The sequence below is a fragment of the Vombatus ursinus genome, unplaced genomic scaffold (assembly GCF_900497805.2).
Source record: "Vombatus ursinus unplaced genomic scaffold, bare-nosed wombat genome assembly UNPS02014791.1, whole genome shotgun sequence".
Lineage (NCBI taxonomy): Eukaryota > Metazoa > Chordata > Mammalia > Diprotodontia > Vombatidae > Vombatus > Vombatus ursinus.
In genome coordinates, this window is record NW_020954569.1 from 5,301,254 (window position 1) to 5,325,013 (window position 23,760).

The window sequence follows — 23,760 nt, forward strand, 5'->3', positions numbered from 1 at the left end:
CATCATCATCATCATCATCATCATCATCATCATCATCATCATCATCATCTTTCTCTTCCTCCTTGGCATTTATACAGCACTTCAAAGTGAGATTTGAATTCAGGTCTGCCTAACTGCAGATCTAGCACTTAGATCCCTCATGGTCTTTCTAGACTTGGTAGATGCTCACAGAAAGTTGCCATAACTCAAAAATATGTCCCCTTAAGACAGTCTGGTGAGAGACCCTTCCAAATGTAGATACAATGGTTCTCAGATGACACACCACTGGATCCATATTTGAAATATTTCCTGCTTAGCAGGACCTCTCAGAACTTGCTCTCCATTGTCACAGTGGAGGAAAGACTCAGGGTTATCTGCATGCTATAATATTACACGAGGTGGGTGTTTTAAATGAGGCATCTAAGTGACATGAGGGGAAAACTTTGACTATTAAAAAAAACTTTCTTTCCTAAAAAGAATAGTAATAATAATACTAATAATGATAAAGCAATGTTTTACTTTTATAGACTGTCATCACTGTCACCCATTGCTCCTTACATTAAGCTATATTATGTAACTGGCATTTTGCAAATCAATCTTATTTCAAGGGCTCTCCCTGCAGCTTCCCCTTTGGATCACATTTCATGAAATCTGTCATTGTTACTTGTTAGCAAAGGTTTTTGTGGTTGGTTTCTGATGGTTTTCATCCTATACTTGATGTACCACAGGACAGTTGAAATAATTATCTCTTTAATACTGAATTTATTTAAAAGACAGAAGCCTGGAAGGTGGGCTTCCAAGAAGAGAAATAATGATAGTATACGGTCTTCATATGTAAGAACTATAGATGTATGTATGTGAATATATATGTACATATACATACATATGACATATGTGTATACATATGCACTCATACAAATAATTTTCTATTCTTTGTTTCATTGGTTACCAAAGACTAGGACATTGTGAAATATATGATTAATAAAGAAGAAAGACTGGTTCTTGCAGTGAGAGCAAGAGATGACCAGTTGACAGTCTCTGTGTTCTATGTGGTCTATTCACAGTATCAAGAAAAACTGATAAGGGAAACTCAGCACATTGCACAGGAGGGGAGGACATAGATAAAGAATTCCACAGAATGAGCGGGTATAGGTGAGTTGTAATCTGTATTGTTGGAATGTCCACATTGATGAGATCTCAGATCCATTGGAAAATATGATTACAATTTCCTACTGAGGCAATGTTGAATCATGGAATGGAGGGAACCTATGATCACAGAAGAGCAGTCAAACATAGCCCAAGACATAGAAAGCCCTACCAGGACAGAGGGTGAGTAGGGGACTAGGAAAGGACTGTGGTTTGGTAGCTTAAGGATGAATAACCTTGTGAACCGTGGAGAACCATAATAAAAGGATGATGGTCCTCATGTGATGAAGTTTTTGGCTATAGAAACTCAAGAATACCAGTAGATAAGAGTGCTGGGCTTGGAGTTGGAAGTTTGAATTCAAATCTGGCCTTAGGCACTAACTGTGTGATAATGGACAAATCACTTAACATCTGTCTTCATTTCTTCAACTATAAAATGAGGATAATAATAGCACCTACTTCCCAGATTTGTTGTGAGGATCAAATGGGAAATTTGTAAAGCATTTAGCATGGTTCCTGGTATATAGTAGGTGCTTAATAAATGCTGTTCTCTCCTTTTCCACCTCTCCCCACTATGGTATGTAAGGATTTTATTCTATAGAAGTAAAATGAGTAGCCATACTGATGAAATACTATATCTTTTGAAGTTTTGAAGTAGCTGAAGATATGAATGATTAATAGCTTAGGTTAATAAGATATGAATGTATATATATATATATTTATATTTGTGCACATCAAATATATAACATGGAAATGTGAGAATCTCCTTTCCAGTACTATCTATAACATCTTGGTAGGTACATCAAGTAAATCAGAGGAGAGAAAGATATTTCTATTTTGGTGATTCCAAAGCACAGAACTTTGTTTTCCTCCTGCTGAAAGTCCTAGGCTACCTCTCCATGTATAAGTAGCAAAATGCTCTAGGAAGAAAAAAAATCATTACAGCTATCTTTCATGGTACTTCTTTTCCTCAAGAGTTATTAAGTAGGATCATCCCTATATATGACAACTTTCAACTGTTCTTCACAAGCCCTTAGTCAGAAGACTCTTCCTGACATGAGAGGTAGCTGTAGTATTTTGATCTGACTTACTGATCTCTGTTGCTATGACAGTAATGTTGTGCCACAGCAATGTTTCTCGGTCGAGAAGTTTAGAAGTAAAAATGGAACCATTTCCAGAATCAATGTTGAATATTCTGTCCATATCAGTGTGTCGATCTACAGAATACCTGAAATGGAGAGCAGAATTTAGAAATGATTTTCTCTTAACTGGTGTACTAATATATCTTAAGATTGCCACAAGGTACTTAGCAGAGTTATTACTTTATTGTTGGTTCCTATTCCAGAGTGTACAGATTCACATTAAGAAGTGTTTCAAGCTACTTTCTAGTATTTTTCTAAACATCACTTTCTAATGACAAGTTAAAGTATAGATTTAGATGGACTCTATAGTTCAAATAATTTGGGGGATTTTCAATGACTTGCCTTTTTGTATGAAATTTGTTTTTTGTTTTGTTTTGTTTTGTTTTGTTTTTTTTTGGTTAGGCAATGGGGTTAAGTGACTTGCCCAGGGTCACATAGCTAGTAGTGTTATGTGTCTGAGGCCAGATTTGAACTTAGGTCCTACCAAATCCAGGGCTGGTGCTTTATCTACTATGCCACCTAGCTGCCCCTTTTGTATGAAATTTGGAAGGAGATCTTTTAATAATTGTACTTATCTTGAACTTGGACGAAAGAATAGCATTTCTGTTTTGGTGATTCCAAAACACAGAACTTTGTTCTACCTGAACTTTTAATACCTTGACAATATTAAATGTCATGGAGTTGAAAGTCATTGAATTGATCACAGAAGAGCACATACAATCACATACAATATATCTTTTAAACATTTGTCTACTATAGTTAATAAGACTTTTCCCATAATCTATTTTAAGAAAACTAATATTTTAATAATTCATTTCTATATGGCACAGCCTATGGAATGTTGATTAACAAACATTATGAAATATTCTAGAATAATAGCATTTATTTGGTACCACTGGGGAATCATTATTGAGTAATCATAAGTTGATTTTTAAAATATTGAGCACCTACATTGTTTGCTAGACCCTGAGATTATAGAGCACTATAAGACAAAGTCTTTACCCAAAAAGATTATGGAATCTCAAAGATGAAAGGGTCCTTGTAGGCCATCTAATTTAACAGGTATCTGAGCAAGAATCCTCTGTAGCATTCATGACAAGTGGGTCTCCAGCCTTTGAAGTTCTCCAACGGGGATGGAGTCTGGAAGACTTACACGTGGAAAGGTAGCCTAGGTCTCCATTACCTCTGGAGGAAGACCATTGAACTTTGACTAGCTCTATATAGTTTTTCCTTTATCATACCCAAATTAATTTCATTTAATTTCCACAATTCTTCCTCTCCCCCTCCTCCAATTTTGCTTTTTGAGACCAAACAAAATAAATTTAATCCCTCTTTTATGTAATGACCTTTGAGATACTTGAAAATAGCTGTCATATATTTTTTCTTCAGGCTGATTTTATTTTTAAAAAAAATTATTGATTTTTTTTTACATTACAATTATTTAGACTTTATGCCCACTTTGTGAAAGTTCACTTGTAACAAAGTAAAACAGTGAAATTAAACTAATAATGCTGTGATATCATCTGAAAGTACATGACACAGTTCATATCTGTAGTAGCATCCAACTTCTCTATTAAAAAAATTAACAGCAATTTCTTTTTCACTCCCTGCCACTTCCCATCCCATTAAAAATTTTCTTATAACAAATATGCGTAGTCAAGCAAAACAAATTCTCTCAATCGCTGCATACAAACATATATGTTTGTACCTATATATACACATAATACCCACATATGCACATATGTGTGTGTATACATAAATTTTGCACCCTAAATCCATCACTTCTCTGTAATACATAGCATGTTTCATCATTGGTCCTTTGGAATCACAAATGGTCATTGTAATGATCATAGTTCTTACAGCTTTCAAAGGGGCTTGTTTTCAATGTTGTTGCTATGGTATAAATAGTTCTCTTGGTTCTGCTCATTTCATTCTTTATCAGTTTGTAAAAGTCCTCAAAATTGTTCATTTTTATAATAATTATGTTATAGTAAAAATTGTTCTTCTGGTTCCACTTACTTCCCTCTTTATCAGTTCATATAAGTCTCCCTATGTCTTTTTTTGAAATCATTTCTTTCCTTGTTTTTTATAGCACAATAGTTTCCTATCACATTCATATGCCACAATTTATTCAGCCATTCATCATTTGATGGACATCCTTTTTGCCACCACAAAAAGAGCTGCTATAAATATTTTTATACATAAAGGAGGACCTTTTCTTCTTTGATCTCTTTTGGGTATAGACATAGCAATGGTATAGCTGTTACTATACATATACATATACATATACATATGTAAACATATACACTGTTTAGAAACTCTTTATGCAAATTCCAAATGAGTTATACCCATTCACAGGCCCATCAACATAAATGTGCATTGTGCTTATTTTCCTACAACTCACTCCAAATTTATCATTTTCCTTTTTTGTCATCTTCATCACTCTGATGGGCATAAGGGAAAGGAATCTCAGAATTGCTTTAATGTATATTTCTGTAACTAGCAGTTGTTTGGGGCCTTTTTCATATGGGTATATATAGGCTAGATTTCTCCCCTTGAAAACTGTCCTCAGATCATTTATCAACTGAGGAATCACTCTTTTTCTTATAAATTGGAATCAGATCCTTATATATCTTGGAAATGAGACTTTATCATATAGAAACCTTCTACAAAGATTTTTTTCCACGTTAATTATTTCCCTCTTAAGTCTAGTCTATTTGGATTTGTTTATGCACAACCATTTAAATTTGACATAATTGAAATTATCCACTTTATCTTCTGTGATCCTCTCCATTCCTGTTTGATTGTGAATTTTTCTCCCATCTGTAGATCTGATAGGCAATTTCTTCCCCACGTTTCTCTTTGTTAATGATGAGACCTTTTATATCTAGGTGATGGATCAATTGAGCTTATCTTTCTATAAAATATAAGGTTCTGATCTAAATAAAATTTCTTTTATACTGCTGTTCCATTTTTCCAGTGATTTTTGTTAAATAATGAGGGTTTTGTGTTTATTGAATACTTGGGTATTAGATACATTTGCTTCTGTATTTTGTGTGCTAGGAGATACAGTGGGTCAGGATTCAGAAGGACCAAAGTTGAAATCTGGCCTCAGACACTTATTAGCTATGTGACCCTGGGCAATTCACTTAACCTCTATCTCACTTTCCTCATCTTCAAAATGGGGATAATAGCACCTTCTTCCCAGGGTTGTTGTGAATGTCAAATGATATAATATTTGTTATATTTGATATAAGTACTCTTTGCACAGTGCTTATCATATAGGTGCTTAATAAATGTGTGTTTCCTTCTTTCCTTCCTAATCTGTTCCTCTAGTAGATTTCTATTTTTTAAACCAACACCAAACTGTTTTTAACAAAATCATGTTGTAGTATAATTTGAGATCTGGTTCTGCTGGACTCCCTTTGTTCCCATTTATTTTCATTATTTTCTCTTGAGATTCTTTTTTTTTCTTTTTTTCTCTTGAGATTCTTGATTGTTTTTTCCCTCCATATGGATTTCACTGTTATTATTTTTTCTACTTCTACAAAGTAATTCTTTGGTAGTTTGATTAGTATGGCTTTGAATTAGTAAACGAATTTAAGTAGTATTGTCATTTTTATTACATTGTTTCATTCTATCCATGAGTAATTACTAATTTTTCCGATTATTTAGTTCTGTCTTTATTTCTGTGAATAGTTGTTTATAGTTACATTTATATAGTTCATACATATGTATATATGTATATGTATAGACTCCCAAGATTCTATGTATATAGAATCATAGACTTCCAAGTATTTTATAAATTCTATGGTAATTTTAAAGGGAATCATTCTTTCTATCTTTTACTGTTGGTTTTTATTGATATAATATAAAAATACTGGTGATTTGTATGAATTTGCTTTATAGCCTGCAAGTTTGATTTATATATACATGTGTATTCATAAATTTATATGACACACCTGTATATATACCATTTAAGTTTATATAGATATATATGAAGTGAACTAAAAATGCATAGTAAAATCATCATGTGGTGTCAAGAAAGGTTTCATGGAGGAGACTGCATTTGAGCTGTACACTGAAAGAAGGCAAGGATTAGGTAAGTAGAGAAGGGTATTTGAGGTAGGGAGAAATGGAAGGGATAAAGGTACTGAGGTAAAAACAGGGGAACTGTCAGGAGACAATAAGTTAACTCTGAGGCTTGTAGTAGAAGATTAATAATGACAACAATTCACATTGGTTTAGCATTTTAAGATTTGAAAAGTACCTTCTTCACAACCATAGCTGCTATATAGTAGTAATATTATTAATCATTTTATAGATGAAGACACGGAGTCTAGGAGAAGTTTAGTCTCTTGCCCAAGGTCATTACCCAGTAATCATCAAAAGAAGAATTTGAACCCAATTTTTCTAATTCTAAATCCAGCTCTTTTCCCCTACTACATCACGCCTCTCATGTTAAGGAGTAGTGAGAGATAGATGGAGAGGTAGATTGGCATTGCATTGTGGGGGTCCTCAAATACACAGATAATGACCTTAGCTTTTATCCTGTCCATAGTAGGAATTACTGAAGGTTTTTGAGTTAAAGTAGTGATGTGGTTCAGATAGTATTAGAAGAAAATTACTCTGCCAGTGAGAAGGAAGATTAATCATAGTGGGGAGAGAATAGATATAGTCAGGGAACCAGTTAAGAAGAGTTTAAAGTGGTCCATGCTTTAAGAAAATAAGGGCTCAAAAAGAGTGCTGGTAAAAGGACCTGAAATATGGAAAGTCATATTAAAAAGGAAGAATTGCTAGGCCATGGTAAAGGGACCAAGATTTAGTGACTATGAAAATGATAATACTACCTATGGTAATAGGTCAGTATGAAGGGGACAGTTAGGTTTTGAGGAAAAATCATGAGTTCCATTTTAAGACATATTGGGTTTGAGGTAATTATGAATATATGAATTATGGTACACTGCTGATTAATACCTTTAGTACATATTGATAGTAGAATCTAAGTCTATTTGCTTCTATACTGATGGTTCCAGATAGCTATGCTTTATGAGTTCTTTGTCTGCTTTTTACACTTTTTTACCTTCCTTGATGTCAGTGGGTTAAGGTCATTGCATCAGCCTCTAGCTACCCCTTTACTGTTGTTTAATTATCTGCTTTTAATCTGCCATGAATTGAGAAGCCAGATGACCATGTTTATGAGTATTGTGTATAAAGCAAGAATAAGTAGGTTCATAGTGAGGGCCTAAAAAGTATCTCCTACTTATACAATTATGGGAAATGTATTTTGGAAAAAAAGTCTTGGACTAGAAATCATAAGACCCAGACTCTTGAACAAGTCACTTAACCTATCTGTGTCTCTAGGTTTTAAAGGAAATGAAAGGTATTAAAGGAAATGATCAAACTAGTTGTCTTTTCCTAATCTCTGCTCCAGATTCAAAATACTCTCAACTGATATATGACTTTAATGAATTAGTTTTCTGACGGTTATTTTGTTTTCTCAAAAGTCACTCAGACCTTTCTCACTCCTATGTTCTTGGCTGCTTTCTGGGTATTTGATATTCCTGGAAATCCCTAGGTAAGTGAGATGTTGCTGAAATTTGAAAACAATAATATGGCAACATTTTGATTATGATTGTTATTTAGAAGGAAAACATATTTTTGAGTGTATAAAAACTGTCTCCTGGAAGTGTTAATGGAAATGCTTGTTTTGTTCCATGAACTGAAAATTAAAAAAAAGAAAAGAAAAAAGCAGCAGCATATAGGAAATGTGATGATATCAAGATCAAAACTTGACATTGAGGTCTACTGTAGTCTAGCTCCAGTCTACCTTTCCAGCCTTATTGCCTAATCTTTCCCCCTCTGTATTCTACAGATCAGCCAGACTGGAATGGACCAAAACAAATTCCATTCTTATGTACTTCCATATTTTTACTCACACTGTTTCTGTTTCTAGAACACCCTTTTTTCCATCATGACCTATTTTCTCATATCAAATATCCCTTTCTTCCTGAGGTCTATGCTGATCTCTCCCTCATCAATCTCATGGAACTTTGTGCTTCATTCAGGCACTTAGCACATTCTGAACTAGATTATATTTAGGTTTCTACATGCCAACTCCACTTTCTAGAATGGAAGCCCTTTGAGCACCAGGACTATGTCTTATTTATCCTTTATATTTTCCCTGGCATTTTATTGCTTTGCACATAACAGACATTTAATAATTGTTTTTCGAGTGTTAGATTATTTCAGATGGATTCCTAAAACTTAAATAACAGAAGATATTTTAAAATAATGGACTAGATAGATGTGAGATTAGAGTAAAGTTACTCAATTACTTATTTTTCCTTCACATGAAACTATCATGAGTACTCAATGATGACCTTACTTCCATATAATTACCTGATAAGAAAATGAATTTTTATTTTTATTGGAGAATTGCTCACCAATCACAGCTTTAGTTTGAAAATATAACCAAACTCTCCTGTTAGAATAGTTTAGCTATCACAATCTACTGCTCACTTTGTTATAAATGCTAATATTTTTCTTGATGGAATTTATTTTTTATCATTTAATGACCTGAGAAAGAGACATTAAATTAGCCACGTCCTTGAATGATATTTCTATTGAACTGGATTGGAATTGCATTCTTTTTTTTACTGGTATTTTATTTTTTATTATTTAAAATAATTAACTCAGATCTGATTAAATTGGCATTGATTCCATTTATGGATCAAAACTTACTAAGAGCAAGTATGACAGTATCAAACTTAATGTATTATTTTTTGATTTTAATTTGAGCATAAAGATAATTTCACTTTGCAATAAATGAAAGGGATAATGGATATTTATAAATTCAGTAACATATGTTAATAAATATCTAAAATATTTCCTTGCTCCATGAAAAATGACATGGTCAAGTTCTTTGGTCATTATATTTAATAGCTAGTGTACACAAATACAACATCACCCTTCCTTATTTATTTTTGGCCTTCTTCCATCCCCAGCCTCAGGTTTTATAAACTAGGCATAATGCATCAAATGAAGAGGTTGGATTAGAGGTCATCCCCAGCTCCAAGACCTATCATTCTCAGACCCAAAATGTTAGTAAAGAGGTCAGGGGGGTTCTTGATCTTAAAGAGAAAGAAAGGAATCAGTTTTGAAATACCAAAGCTGTCTAGTTGTTGTCTTCCCTCAAAAGACATTTTTCCAGTGAAGAATTTTAAAATTATTGATAAATCCAAAGTATGAAATAATACACATATTCATATATGTAAATGTGTAATATTTGCAAACATAACCACGCAATAACATGTCCTCTCCTTCTCTCCTTTTCTCCTTCCCTTTCCCCCTCTCTCTTCTTCTCTTTCTCTCTGTCTCTCCTCCTCACCCTTCACTATTTTATGCTCATTAAGATAGCTGCTGAATTGGATTGGATTGGATGGATTCATCCAGGCAGATTAATTACAGACTCTACCACTACTAAATTTGGCAATTGAGCCACTCGAGGCTCTGGCAGATATTCCTGCCAAGTATAGCCTTATGTATGTCTTGTACTCTATTACTTCCCAAGTTTCAGCAGCTTCTCATCTGATACTATGAGCAGCCAGGATAATTTGTGGGTCAGGAAGAGGTGTGAGTATTTGTGTGAATATTCTGTAGTACATTTTTATATAGGTGTTTTAGAAAATTCTCTCATGGAAGTTCAATGGAGGTTTCAGTTAAAAGTTTTGATATAAAAGCATTCTCTTTCAGTGAGGTTACACCTGTGTGATATGACAACAAATATTTTGAGAGAGGAATTAGCATAAATATCAATATTGGCAAGACTTTCCTAACCAATCTTGCCCTAGCAAATATTTCAATGCAATATAAATTGGTCAGTGAGTCAATAAACATTTATTAAATAACTACTATGTGCCAGGAACTATGCTAAGTGCCAGTGGGGATACAAAGAAAGGCAAAAGACAGTCCCTGTTCCTATGGAGTGCACAGCCTGAAGGGGTAAACAACATGAAGACAACTATGTACAAACAAGCAGGACAATGCTTGCATGCATTGACATGCAGGACAAATTAGAGACAATCAGTGTTGATGTATTGCATTGCATCAAGGAAAGGTTTCTGGAAAAAGTCCTCATAATTGGCTTTCAGCAGATCAGATTTGGTCAGCTGCTTATTTCTTTGTGGGACAATGCAGGAGGTAGAAATGGCATTTTTGAGACAAATAAAAGCATAGAATATGAAAATTTACTTCATATTGACAAAAACTTGGACAACTGAAAGACTATTTTTCTGTTACCATGATACTGATTGATAAATGAGTAATCAATAAATTGGGAAATGATCATTTGCTCATATTTGTAATACAGCCAGTTAAGCCTGAATTTGGTCTTATCTATTTGCTAGGAATGATGGGGTATATTTGGATTACTTTGCCAGACTCTATAGGTATATACATTGATTTTCTGCTTATACTTTCTTAGCCTAGGACACATCTGCTAATGATCCCTTTCTCTCTTGGGCAGCAGTAATTTAAGGCTTAAGGGTTGGGGGGGGTGGAGAAAGGGGAAGGATGGCAGGAAGTAATACCCTTTAATCCTGAAAACCTTAAGTTTAGTTTCCTAGAGAAAAATGAAAAAGCAACAAAAGTCTCGTTTCTACTTTCAGGTGAGACAGCAAGCATGCTAATCTGTCTGAGGGTAGGAACTGTAGTTGTTTTTAATTTGTTTTGTCTTTGTATTCCCAATACTTAGTACAGTACTTTGCATGTAGCAGGTACTTAATAAGTATTTGTTAAAACAGCTTTTAAAATTTTAATTGATACAAAAATACAAGGAATTCTCAACAATGCTACTATAACTATTAATTTTACTTTGAAGTGTGGTTTGAACCTTTGATCTTGGATTTTAATGATTGCCCTTTATGCGTAAGACTGGTATAACTCAGGGTCTTCAAATATACTATCTTGGAATTTTGCATAATCAATTTTATTATCCCTTTAAGATTAGGATCTCCATTTAAGTAAGATATTTTTAGAGCACAGATTATCTTTTGGATACTAAGACATGCTTTACTTTTGGACACTAAAAAATGCTTTACATGGATCCCTTGCATCTTACCTCTATTACGTTAGCCCTCCAAATTAGCACAATTCCAGGAAGTAACTTAGACCCTGAGAATTTGGTTCAACCATTATATCACTCTGACCACTGCCAAAAGGTGAAGATTCAGACTAGATGCTTTCTCAGGCTTCATTTTAGCTCTGTTAGTTCGTGATTCCAGCACTCTCATGTACTGGCCGGTTTGAAAGTATTAATATAGCTTCCATTGGCGCATATTTTATGAACAGAGAAGAAGTACGGTACAAGAAATATCAGGTTCATTTTCTTGTATGGCAAATTTTAAATCAGCACTCTTTCTTTCCCCAATGCTATACACATATACCATGCATTCTGTTGTTGTTATTGTTTTCAGTCTGTGAACAGAAAGTATACTCAAATAAAACGTGGGCAGATTTGGGGATAAAGAAAGATCGATCACAGAAAGATAATATAACAGTATTTTGCTTACTTGACAGGATTCTTGGCAGCATCAGGGTCCTGGGCTGACACTGAGCCTATTGTACTGTTTATCTGAGCATCTTCTCTTATTTGCAGAACATAGGCTAGTTTACCAAACACAGGAGGTTCGTCGACATCTTCCACCATGATCCTAACTGTGGCTGTATCTTTAAATGGGCCCAAGTAGAGGAAACGGGGCTCCACACGTGGATTGGAAGCTTCCACTTTGAGGGTATACAGTTTTTTCTTTTCAAAGTCCAAAGCCTTGGAAGAAAATTGACATTAGTATTACAGCCACCCAATAACAAGAAACATAATTTGGTTTCGGTATAATTTGCTTAAAAAGTAACACAAGACATATGACAAATAGAAAGCTTTAAAAACTAATGGGGTTAACTGTGTCAGGTGATTTCCCCTCACCCCTATTCTTTCCCTATTGGTAACATCAAATAAAAATTTTCCTTATAAATGTAGTGTGTCAAGGTGTTAACCCCTCTCCTTTCAGTGTGTGGGGTTAGGGTAGTTCCTAAAGGACATTTCCTAAGTAGGAAGAAAGTGATGCTGTGCTCTAGGGTGGGAAGGGAAATGCATGAACATATACTGAAAGACAGGCACAGTTTTCACTGGTAATGAAAAGGCAGCCTGTAATCTGCTCATGAACCACCTTGGGCATGTGGGCTGCCAGCTGTGGGTTGCTCCCCCATCCACAGGATCCAAAAACCATAGATCTAGAACTGAAGGGGATTTCAGAGACCATTTAGCCCAACTTCCTCATTTTTGGATGACTGCACAGACACAGAAGATGCAGAATTTTATCAGGTAGTGAGATGAAACATTTTGAATGATATCGTAAGGAGCGCTGCAGGACACTCTCCTCCCCTTCCTCCCCAGTCCCCTCATTAAACAAAGACAGTAATGACAGTAGTTATACAAATTGCTTAGGACAAGAATCTGTTTCATGATTTAAAAAAATTCATGATCTACATTGACTTCTTTAGAATGGAAAGAGATTGGCAAAAGGAGACAAGCCTCATCATGAACTCAATTACTTAATCCTTTACTGAAAATCATTCAGTCTACTAGATAAAATTCCAGTTTGCATCTGATAAGGTACTAGAGACTAAAGAACATTAATGTTCACTAATGGGTTTACTAATCGTGTTATGGTGTAAAATGCTGGTCTGAGGAAAATCAAAACATGTTTTAGTGTGTTTTCAGATAATGGAACATGTAATTCAAAGCTGCAGAGTTTGAAATTCATGTTACTTGAAGCCAAGAGCACTGATATTTCTGAGGCAGTATGGCAAACTTACAAGAAGCTGGAAAGACTTTAAGTCATCAGCAATAAAAGAAAGCCATATTGAACAAATCACAAAATCAGAGAGCAGTGATTTTCCAGCCTCAGTTTACAACCTGCCTTAAAATCTGCATCACACACTTTGTACTGCATGGGTTACTTATTTCTATCATTCTTTGGGCTAAGTCATTTTTTTCTTTATCACACAAAATAACAGATAATGGGAAAATGTGATACAAAATGACAGAAGTGCATCTTTATGTTCAACTGGCAGTACTGTGATAGATGTAAGTGCCTATGTACACATAACTGCCTTGCCCATGTTTGGTGACCAAAAGATTTTTAGAAGTATTCTGTGGTGAAACATATCTTACAGGCTATTGCAAGTCCAGACTAATAATGTATTATTTATTTTTATGATCCTGATTAATTTGTTCTTAATACCCTGGGTATATCATGCCTGCCTAAGGGCAGATGTTTATTCAGGGCTCCTAAACTAAAGAGGTTTCAATGTATGTTAAAAGAGGTTTATTGTAGTGCCAGTGTTCAGTAACCACCAATGAAAACTGACAGTAATCATTTATAAAAAGACTATTATATAATATACCTGTAATACAGAGAACCATAATAGCACAGTTCTGCTGACTTTGAAAACAGAGAAAGGCAGCTGAACAAAATCTCACCTTTTTGACAGTGATAATTCCTTCCTGTGTTTCCTGGTCAGTGATAACATCAAACATGTCTAAACCTTCTCCATCAGTGATGCTGTACTCAATTTCTGCATTTTCACCAATATCAGCATCAATTGCTTTGATTCTGCCAATTGGTGTACCTGGAAGGGCTGACTCAGGAGTTTTAAACTGGTAAGTGCCTAAAAGAGATGGGAAGAGAGACAACATAAAATGAACATAAGTTCCTTGAAGGTTTTGTTTTTGTCTCTGTATCCCAAGTGCCAAGTAGAGTGCCTCATGCAAAATAGATGCATAATACTTGTTAAATTAAATTGGGGGTAAAATGGTAAGAATCAATAAATTACGGAAAGAGGGAAGGATTTGAAAAAGAAGAACTCTAGCTATGAATTCTCCCTCACTATTTACTCACTCTATGACCCTGGACAAGTCACTGAAACCTCTTAGAGCCTCCTTTTCTCATCTCTAGAATGGGGAATGATGACAGCTGGATAACCACGGTAAATACATACAGAGTTGTCGTGAAGCTCAAAAGCAGTAATGAATGTAAAGTACTCTGCAGACTTTGAAGTGCTCTAGAAATGCCATTTATTCTCAGAACAATAATCTGGGTTCCCTTCACTTATAAACCTGTACTTTCATGACTATTAAGAAAAATGTACTGAAATTTGCAATGAACCTTTTCTAAAAGACTGCATATTTTTCTTGTCCAGAGAGTAGCTTCAGTAGATTCTAACTGCAGGTATTAGGACTGCTTAGAATGGAACACTCAGGAAAACAAAAACCTTTGAATTACTAAATCATTTCATTTAAAGAGACAGAAAATAAAATTCAATGTAAATTCAATACTTTGAGACTACTACAAAATCTATGAGTGTTTATAAGTGAAGGTATAATATGCATATGTATAAATATGTACATACTTATAATAGTTGTATATAAAAGTAAAATTTTTCACTTGATGGTTGTCTAACTTTTAATAATATAAAATTTTTAGTGTGTATGTGAGGCTAAAGTAAATATGTATATATTTATACACACATATGCATAAACTTTAATAGCTAAAATTACACTAAGACTTTTGGGACATCCTATACAGGATACAATAATTTTATCAGAAGTTCATGGATAGAGAAAATTTTTTCTTAAAAGAAACCACTTTCCAATTTCCAATGTCACTGCTCAAATCAGTCACAGAATAGGAAAAAAAAATTATGATAAATAATAGACTAAAATTCCAGCTACAACTATGTGAGAATTATAGAATAAAAAAATGTTAAAGCTGTGAAGAATGTCTGAGATGATTTTCTTTCCAAGAAGGAAATTGAGGCCCAGAGAAAGAAAGTGACTTGTTCAAGTTTATGTAGCTAGTAAGTGACAGAGTAAAACAAGGATACAATGTTTTTTTATTCATAGTCCAGCTATTACTATTACAAACCTAAAAATAATAATATATCCTTGCCTCAAGACATTGTGAGGATTAAATGAAATTCTATAATTAGCCAAAACCCATAAAACACAAATAAAACAATTCCTTAGTGGTCAGTAATATATTTATACATATATTCTGGAGTCATAGATTTTTGCCTGTAGTATAGTCTGTCTGATGAGGAAGATAAAAACAAAAATGTTTCTCTTAAATGACTGGTTACACTGTTCATTTCTAATGCCAATCATTACCTAATATAAAACACTAATACAAACACTATTATATAATTATAATGTTATATAATATGTAATTATGTTACATATAATTATTAATATTATATAACATATATTATATAATATAAAACATCAGAAACAGAAGTCATCACCATCAACTTAAGTGTAGACAATACACTTAAATCTTTTTAATGACAGTACTCATTGGGTTCCTTTTATTTGTAACAATGAGCACACAGTTTATAACAGGGCTTTACAAGAACTTTAATCTGTCAAGTATCCATACTCTGAGGAAAACGAGGAGGATTATCATTCACGTCAGTGAGGGTAATATTCACTGTGGTGGTCCCAGATAAGCCTCCCATCTGGCCTCCCATGTCCTTAGCTTGAATAACCACTTGATACTGCTCTCGATTTTCTCGATCCATGTTGAGCAACGCTGTTTTTATGATGCCTGCAAATATTAGAATTCAGAAATGGGGAGACATGTAGACACTATTGATTTACAAAATGCATCAAAAGATTCATCATTATATAATCATTAGCTACGGCTAGAAAAAATATTGTGCCACAATTCAGGTCATCAAATTATGATAAATTCCATGTGGCATTTTAGGATGTTAGCTGTGTGATATGACATCTAGAAATAATATAAGACCTTAAGCAATGTCACATATTATATTGATCTTATTAAATCCTTTAATTTTCCTCCTGACTTACACCATTTTCTCATTTAATTGACTGACAGTTAAATGTGCCTCATATTACCTAGCAGCACGTAGTGCTTTTTCAGATTTGCAAAGTGCTTTACAGGCATTATCTCCTTAGATCCTTACAACTTTGTGAGGCAAGTTCTATTATAATTTCTATTTTACAGATGGGCAAATTAAACCCAGAAGAGAGGTTAAATTATTTTCTCAAGGTCACAACCAAGCAGTATTTAAAGTAGGATTTGAACCAAGGTCATCTTGGTTCCTACTCCAGAACTCTGTTCATTATACAATGCTGCCTCTTAATGCCTAATATAATGAACATACTTTTTAGGATTTCCCAAATCAACACTGGGAAAAAATGGAAACATTTTCCTCAAAATTATGAAAAAAAATCACTAGACTGTGGTTAGAAGACCTGAGTTTGAGTGCCATTTCTGTCACGTCTATCTTCGTTAACAGATAGTTAAGTTAACTCCATCAGCATTCTGAACTGGAGATCTATAAATTGGAGGTAAATAAAACTTGCACTATCTACCTTTGAAAACTGTTAAGACCTGTGTAAATGTGAACCACCACCACATTCATCATGACTATTGTCATTAGAATGTTAGAACATTTAAAGTTTTCCTAGAGATGATTACAGGCTGGGTTCCCAGTAGTGGAGGGATATATTATTATCAGAGAATCATAGAAAACTTAGTTTGGAAAGATTTTCAAAAGTCAGCTTGTCCTCTGAAAGGAGTATTATCTTACATTGTTAACACCCTATCAAAGATCACCAGAGAATATGATCTATTTTTCCTTGGTAATACATTGCAGCAATGCAACTATTTCTTAAGAGGACAAAAAATACCCCTCTCTTTTTTTTTAAAATGAACTCTTCACTTTAGTGTTCAAACTTTTTTTCTGATGTTGACTTTAGGGAGAAGTAAACAGGCTGCTTACCATAATTTGATCCTTCAACTATTTAAACATAAGCTAAATAATCATTGTTGGTTTTTTTTTCCCATTGTCACCTCACCCTTCTGATTTTCTACTGAACTTTCTTGAAGGTCATACCCAGTCTGAAACAGTGGCAGTAGTGCTGGATTTAGAGTCAGAAAGAGTTCAGTTGGAATCCTACCTCTGCTACTTACTGTGTGACCTTGCATAAGTTACTTAAACTCACCAAACTCAGAAATAATATATTTAAAATAATTTCCATTTAAGAATCTAGCTATCATAAGACAGTTTGTTAAATTTGGTAAAAATGCTAAAAAATTGAATGTTCAAAGGGAGAATTCATCTATTTCCTTTGATTCACAGGGAAAGTTTTGGCTTTCAGTCCCATTCCATCATAAACAAATAATTAAAATTATGTGTAATTTTTGTTTTAAAATGGTTGAAAGAGGATTTATACATAACATTTTAATTACATTTATTACACTATGCTTTTTTGATTAAAATAATTCATATGTCAGATTTGCACGTTTGTTTTATTATGAGGAAGATGTAAGCATTTTGATGTTTTTATATAACATATACTAGATTGGTTTATCATGTTATTTAAATTAGTTATATTGTAAGGGATTGAATGGTAAGAACTTCTAACCTGTCTCAGATTCAACTGAAAAATAAGGTTGTCCTTGGAGAATACTGTAGACTACTTTAGCACTGTTCCCATAGGTGGGATCGTCAGCATCAGTTGCAGTGACTTGAACAACAAAAGTGCCTGGAATGAAAGAAAAATGAATTTTTGTTGATTTAAGAGATAGGATATTACATTTTTAAAAGCTAGACACACATCAAGCGAAAGCAAAATCTTACCCTTGAACACAGCCACACTATGTCATAATTTAGTGTGCAGTAAGTAAAGTAAGAATTACTAACAGCTAGGAAAGGTGCAGGGAATGCAATTTAGATAAACAGAGGGATGGTACAATTTTGTTAAGAAGGTAAATTTAAAATATTTGAACTTCTCAGTGTCTCAAGAAGGATAATATGATGAAAGAAAACTGCACTGGGGATTAGCTATTAGTCTATTACCAATTCTGCTAATATTAAGTTCCTACAATGTACCAGGCACTAAGATATAGAGGAAAAAATGAAATGGTCTCTGACCTCAAGGAGTTTACATTCTATTTAGGGAAACAACAATAAAAAATGTGTACACTTTTTTTTAATACACTTTCAATACAAAGAAATTGGTGGGAAGAGGTGCTAAATCACTATATAGTTTCAGGCAAGTCAATTAACATTCCTAGGACTAAATTTCCTTTTCTGTAAAATTGGATGAGATGACCTCAAGTGTACCTTCCAACTGTACCATTCTAAGATTTAGTAAATATAAGGATTCAAACAATATATGTCAAAACCTGTCAAATTGAGAAAGATACAGATAAGGAGGAATATCGACTTGCTCACTAAAATCTGGGACACTAAAACTAGGAGGAGTAGCTTGACCCGTGAAAAGAAGTAGTTTTTGATTAATAAAGGGAGAACAACTTTATTCAGTTGCTAGTAAAAAATATAAAACCCGCTGTCTCAAGAAGTGTGTTATGAGCTACATATATTCACTGACTTGTAATGAGTCACCCTTGGGTACACTACTACTGCCCTTCAGGGTACGAAGGGGAGAAGTAAATTCATAATGTTTTTATGCCTGTTTAGGATGAAATGAACTTAGTTTTTGAGAGTAACTTTTGATTACCCTAATAAATGTTATTCTTTGATCAATCTTTCTTTTTAATTGGTGAGAACTACTTTCTTTCTCCACTTAAACCTATTCATTTATGCCTCTTTAATGTATTTCGTATAAAGATAATAATTTTCATTTGTCTGACACTCACTGTAATTGCTCTTTAATCTGATCATGAGGGGATGTTATTTCCTGAATTACCTTTTCTCCAAAAAGTTTTTATTCATATTGCAATTGTTTTGCTCATGAATTCTGTTTGCCAGAGAAAAAATGCAGATAATGAAACCTATCATGGCCAAAATTCTGCTAAGTTACACACTATTTCAGTGAATTGAATTGTTGCAAGCCTGGTAGATCTGCATAAGTAGACTATAGGATTTATGATCTCACTTCCATAAAGACTATAAAAAGCTTTCTTTTTATTATTTCAGCATTCTAAAATGGGGCTGTAAATTTTAATGAAACTACAAAGCAAACATATAAGTTGTTTTGATTCTAGTAGCATCGCAAAAGAGGTCTCTTGATAAGGTTTGCAGTTACAGCAGAGTTTTTCTTAATTTAACTTTCCTTTTTACCTTCCCCTAATTTAGAAGAATGAAATCCCTAAGTATTATATTCTACATGGGTAGTGAGAGTCATGAACAAAATATTAATTTAACATGTCAAGTGTTGTGACTTTCTCTTAACCTCCTTGATCACTGACCAATGTTCCCCCTGATTATCATTTATATATCATGCATTTTTAAAAGCTTTCTTTGGTTTTATTTCACAAACACATATTTATTTATGTAATGGCCTAGTCTATCAATGTACTTTTTGGATTTTGTTTTCCATTAGCAATTGTTCTTACCTTGAGAGTTGTGGGATGCCCTTTCCCTATTGTCCTTTTGGGGTGTTGAAGACTGAGTCCTACTGGGATAATCAGGAGAAGGTGATAAAAGTATTTTGCAGAGAGTGAGAAAGCTCCTGTGTCCCAGACTCAGAAGAATATCAGGAAGCAAGGAAGGGGGAAGAGTTTTCAATTCCAGTAAGAAAGGGGACCAGGAACCTCTTCCTTTCATTGTCTATCTCCTTCACTCAACTCCATTCTTCTAATAAATTAGAGCAAGCATTCTCTTCCATGATTTGTGGCAGATAAATCAAGGATAACACTCTTGCACATTGGACCAAGACTTGGAGCCAAGGATCAGTTTAAAAGGACTTTAAATGAGATTTTTGGACATTTATTTTTTTAAAATTTAGTGATTTAATTAATCTAATCAGCTAAGTTTCTTGATTAGATTAAATTTTTATAGGTAAAATAAACAGATAAATTGGGCTGATGATTAAGATATCACTCACCAACATCAGACATTTCAGGAACAGTAGCAGTGTAAACATCCTTGGTAAACATTGGCTCATTATCGTTGATATCATGGATTTTTATGATGAACTCAGACTCTGGTTCTACTGGTCTTCCTGTTCTTCTGTTTATAGCCTGTGCCCTAAGGATATACACAGGCTTTTCTTCCCTGTCTAGTCTCTTGGTGGCCTGGATGTCCCCAGTGTTTTCATTAATAATGAAGAGATCTCCAGCTCCATCTCCTGAAAGGATATATTTAAGTGATCCATCTCCTCTATCTTGGTCTGAATGTAACTATATAGGAAAAAGAAGAAAAGGTAAAATTTTTTAAAAATCTCCCAAGATTATGACATATAATTTGATAGCACTCATTCATTCTCATCTAAAATTTTCTAGGATATTGCATTTTTTGTTGTTCTTTTGTACCCTCCCTAGTAAATTAACCTCATGATTAGATGAGGAATGTTTCTAATCCTAGAACAGTTGGATCTCAGCTTCCTTATTTTATAGAAAAGAAAAATGATAACAAGAAAGGTTAAATGACTTGCTCTGGGTCACAGCTTGTCACTAGTATAGCCAGGACTGGAACCTGGTAGTCTGAGTGGGACTTTGGAAGACTTTTTCTTTGCTAAAAGTATGAGAAAAGAAGGAAGTAGAGGAGACTAATCACTAGTCTCCAGGACCTAGAATCCCTTTTCTCATATTCACTTTAAAAATAAATGTCAAACTACATATTTAAATCATTTTAATTCTTTGTACTAGTTCTAATTTTTGTACTAGTACTTTTCATTGATTTTCTGCTGACTCCAGGTCTCTAGACCTGGAAGACTTATGACAGCCCTCCCCATTAGCACTGACTTGATTTATGAAGTATGTATTGAATTCTCATTTTAAAAAATGAGATAGAATGAAAGCTTCCTCAGGGCAGGAACTGTTTTATTTTTGCCTTCAACTGCCCATCACTGAGTATGATGCCTGTCACATAGCACATAACACATTTAATAAATGATTGTTGATGGGGAAAAACAGAAAAAGAGAAAACACTAATATGTTCTTGCCCTAACCCCAATGGTGTAGCTAACCACATTGTGTTTGGGGGCTCTTTTTCAATCTCCAGGGGCAACTCTAAAATTTAAGGTTTTCATACCAGTTACAGATATTTTAGGGTGCTGAACCCTGATGCAGAGTTTCCGAAGTTGCGGGTCACTGGTGCTCTCTTATTTTCTCACATTTTTACCACAGAAAAGCACCAAAAGTATTTCACAGCACATCAGATAATCTAAAACCAGTCACAGGCTGGTTTTTATTTAGAAAAACTGAATTTGAAACTAAATGTTCAGGACTACCATGCAGCTATAGAAAGGCAGCACATTATTATTTTGCTGTGTAGTTTTCATGGAAAAGGCTATGCTGAAAGGACTCATGATGAAACATGCTATCCACCTCCACATAAAGAACTGACAGATTAAAAGTGTACATTGAAACACACTCTCTCTCTCTCTTTATCTCAGCATTGTTAATGCAGAAATCTGTTTTGCATATACATATTTGTAAAACTTACCTGTTTATATGTAATGGGTTTTGTTCCTCTTGCCTTCTCAATGGATGGGTTAAAGGATGGGGGAAGGGAGAATATTTAGAACTGAATAAAAATTTCTCTGCTTTAAAAAAAAGAAAAATCAATACTGGTCTAATTTCTACATAAATCTCACCAGAAGATAATTAATACTCAATTGAATAACTGAAGTTGCTACTGGCATGAAATTTAAAATAAGGATATTAGGAGATAGATTGTAACCTTCTTGTGGGCTTGGCTTGTATTTTGCTTTATCTTTGCATCCTCAGTGCCTACCATGATGCACTTAAAAAATGTCCATTGAACTGAATCTCCTACTCTACCCACTCATTTTAATCTGTAAGGAAACTGAGGGCTAGAGAGAGCTTATATGATTTGTCCAAGAGCAAACAACTAGTTGCTGTGACTCAGGGAAGATTGGAAGGGTATTCGAATCCTCAAATATCTGAAGGACTGTTATGCAAAAGAATTAAACTAATTCAGCTTGGCCCAAGAGGGTAGAAAAATAGGAAGAATGAGTAGAAGGTGTAGGAAGGCTGATTTAGGCTTTTTGTAAGGATGGCTTCCTCACTATTCAAAAGCAGAACAGGCTGCTCCCAGAGGAAACATTTTCTTCTTAGCCTGGAGGTCTTTAAACACAGGGTGGATATTGTATAGGGGGATTTTGGAGAAGTGCAAATTGGGCTAAATGACTCTTAGGTCCTTTTTTGATTATCAGATACAGTGATTCTGTGATGATCTTGAGATTTATTTACCACCTTATGCTGATATCATGATAGAAAATGTCAAAAGCCAAAGAACCATCAAGTATAGGGTTTCCACTTGAATTTCTCTAAGTGGTTATAAATTTGTTTATTAGTTTGGGGAAAAACAAGAGTGTTTTGTTATTTATACCTTTTGGAAGCAATCAGGTGGGAACAAAAGGAAAAGAAATCTAAGGGGAATTGCATAAAAGTGAGAAAAATAAAGAGAATAATGTAAATGGAGATGTGCTAAGGAAACCTTAAAATATGACTATAGAAAAAATAATATGGTATCAGTGGAAATTACCCTGTATTGGGAACCAAGAATTTCATATTCTAGTCCCAGATCTACCATTAGGTGACCTTGGTCACATCTCTTGGACATCAGTTTCCTTCTCTGTAAAATGAAGCAAGTAGACTGAATATCCTTTCTACTTCTATGACTCTGGTCAGCTTCTTAGCCCATCAGATGCAGCACCAGAGAAAGTTTAATTTTTTCATCAGTTTCTAAAGACTGAAAAGATCATTAAAAAGCTATTTAATTAACTCAAAAACAACAGCTAGTTTAATATTACCCAAGTCAAATATACCCTCAGTTGTGAGTCTATGTGATCATTTGTTCTCTTATAAATGAATGTCAGTTCATATACTTGCTTTGAGAACTTGGCTCTGATGACTTTGAAACATACTTTCTACGTATAGGTCATAACAAACATAGTGCATCTTCAGTGTTAAAATCTGATATCAAACCCATTACGTTTTCATTGGGCATAAATTGGTGTCTGCACCTCTGATTTATTTGTCTATATTCAATTATCTATATTTGTCCTTTACCGGATATCTATCATGACCACTGACAAATAATCACAGCACATTTAGTGGCTGAAAACTATGTCTGGTCAAAGGATTTATTCAGATGAAAGTAATCTGAAACTTATTTTTAGCTGTCAAGATGGACCATTTTGATGACTTATAGAATATACACTTAAGACAGCATAAAAGGAAGGAAGAGAAACCAAATAGTATGTACTGGGAATATATTTGAGATCCTGGACTTGATTTATTAATATTTGAAAACTTGTGGAAATATCATCTTTTTACCCCAACAGTCTCCAATAGTGAAACCATTAAACCTCATCATTCAAAGGTATAGTACCTATATACCCTGGAATATAACAGGCTCCAGTGACTATTTATTTTTATTCTTTTTCCTTTCCCACCTCCATTTCCCT

At 34.1% G+C, this 23,760-nt stretch overlaps 1 protein-coding gene across 4 annotated transcripts in view; it reads right to left on the minus strand.

The window, feature by feature from the left end:
- The window catches only part of LOC114047971 (cadherin-6), a 162,322-nt gene that overhangs the window by 18,163 nt on the left and 120,399 nt on the right, over window positions 1-23,760 (minus strand). For 3 of the 4 annotated variants that reach the window (XM_027868916.1, XM_027868915.1, XM_027868917.1), the window contains exons 3-8: window positions 20,209-20,503; window positions 17,782-17,901; window positions 15,764-15,931; window positions 13,810-13,997; window positions 11,840-12,093; window positions 2,217-2,353 (exon numbers count right to left, since the gene is read on the minus strand). In XM_027868916.1, coding sequence (XP_027724717.1) covers window positions 2,217-2,353; window positions 11,840-12,093; window positions 13,810-13,997; window positions 15,764-15,931; window positions 17,782-17,901; window positions 20,209-20,503 — 1,162 coding nt within the window. The remainder of the gene's footprint in view (window positions 1-2,216; window positions 2,354-11,839; window positions 12,094-13,809; window positions 13,998-15,763; window positions 15,932-17,781; window positions 17,902-20,208; window positions 20,504-23,760) is intronic. The other variant, XM_027868918.1, reaches the window with a different exon arrangement.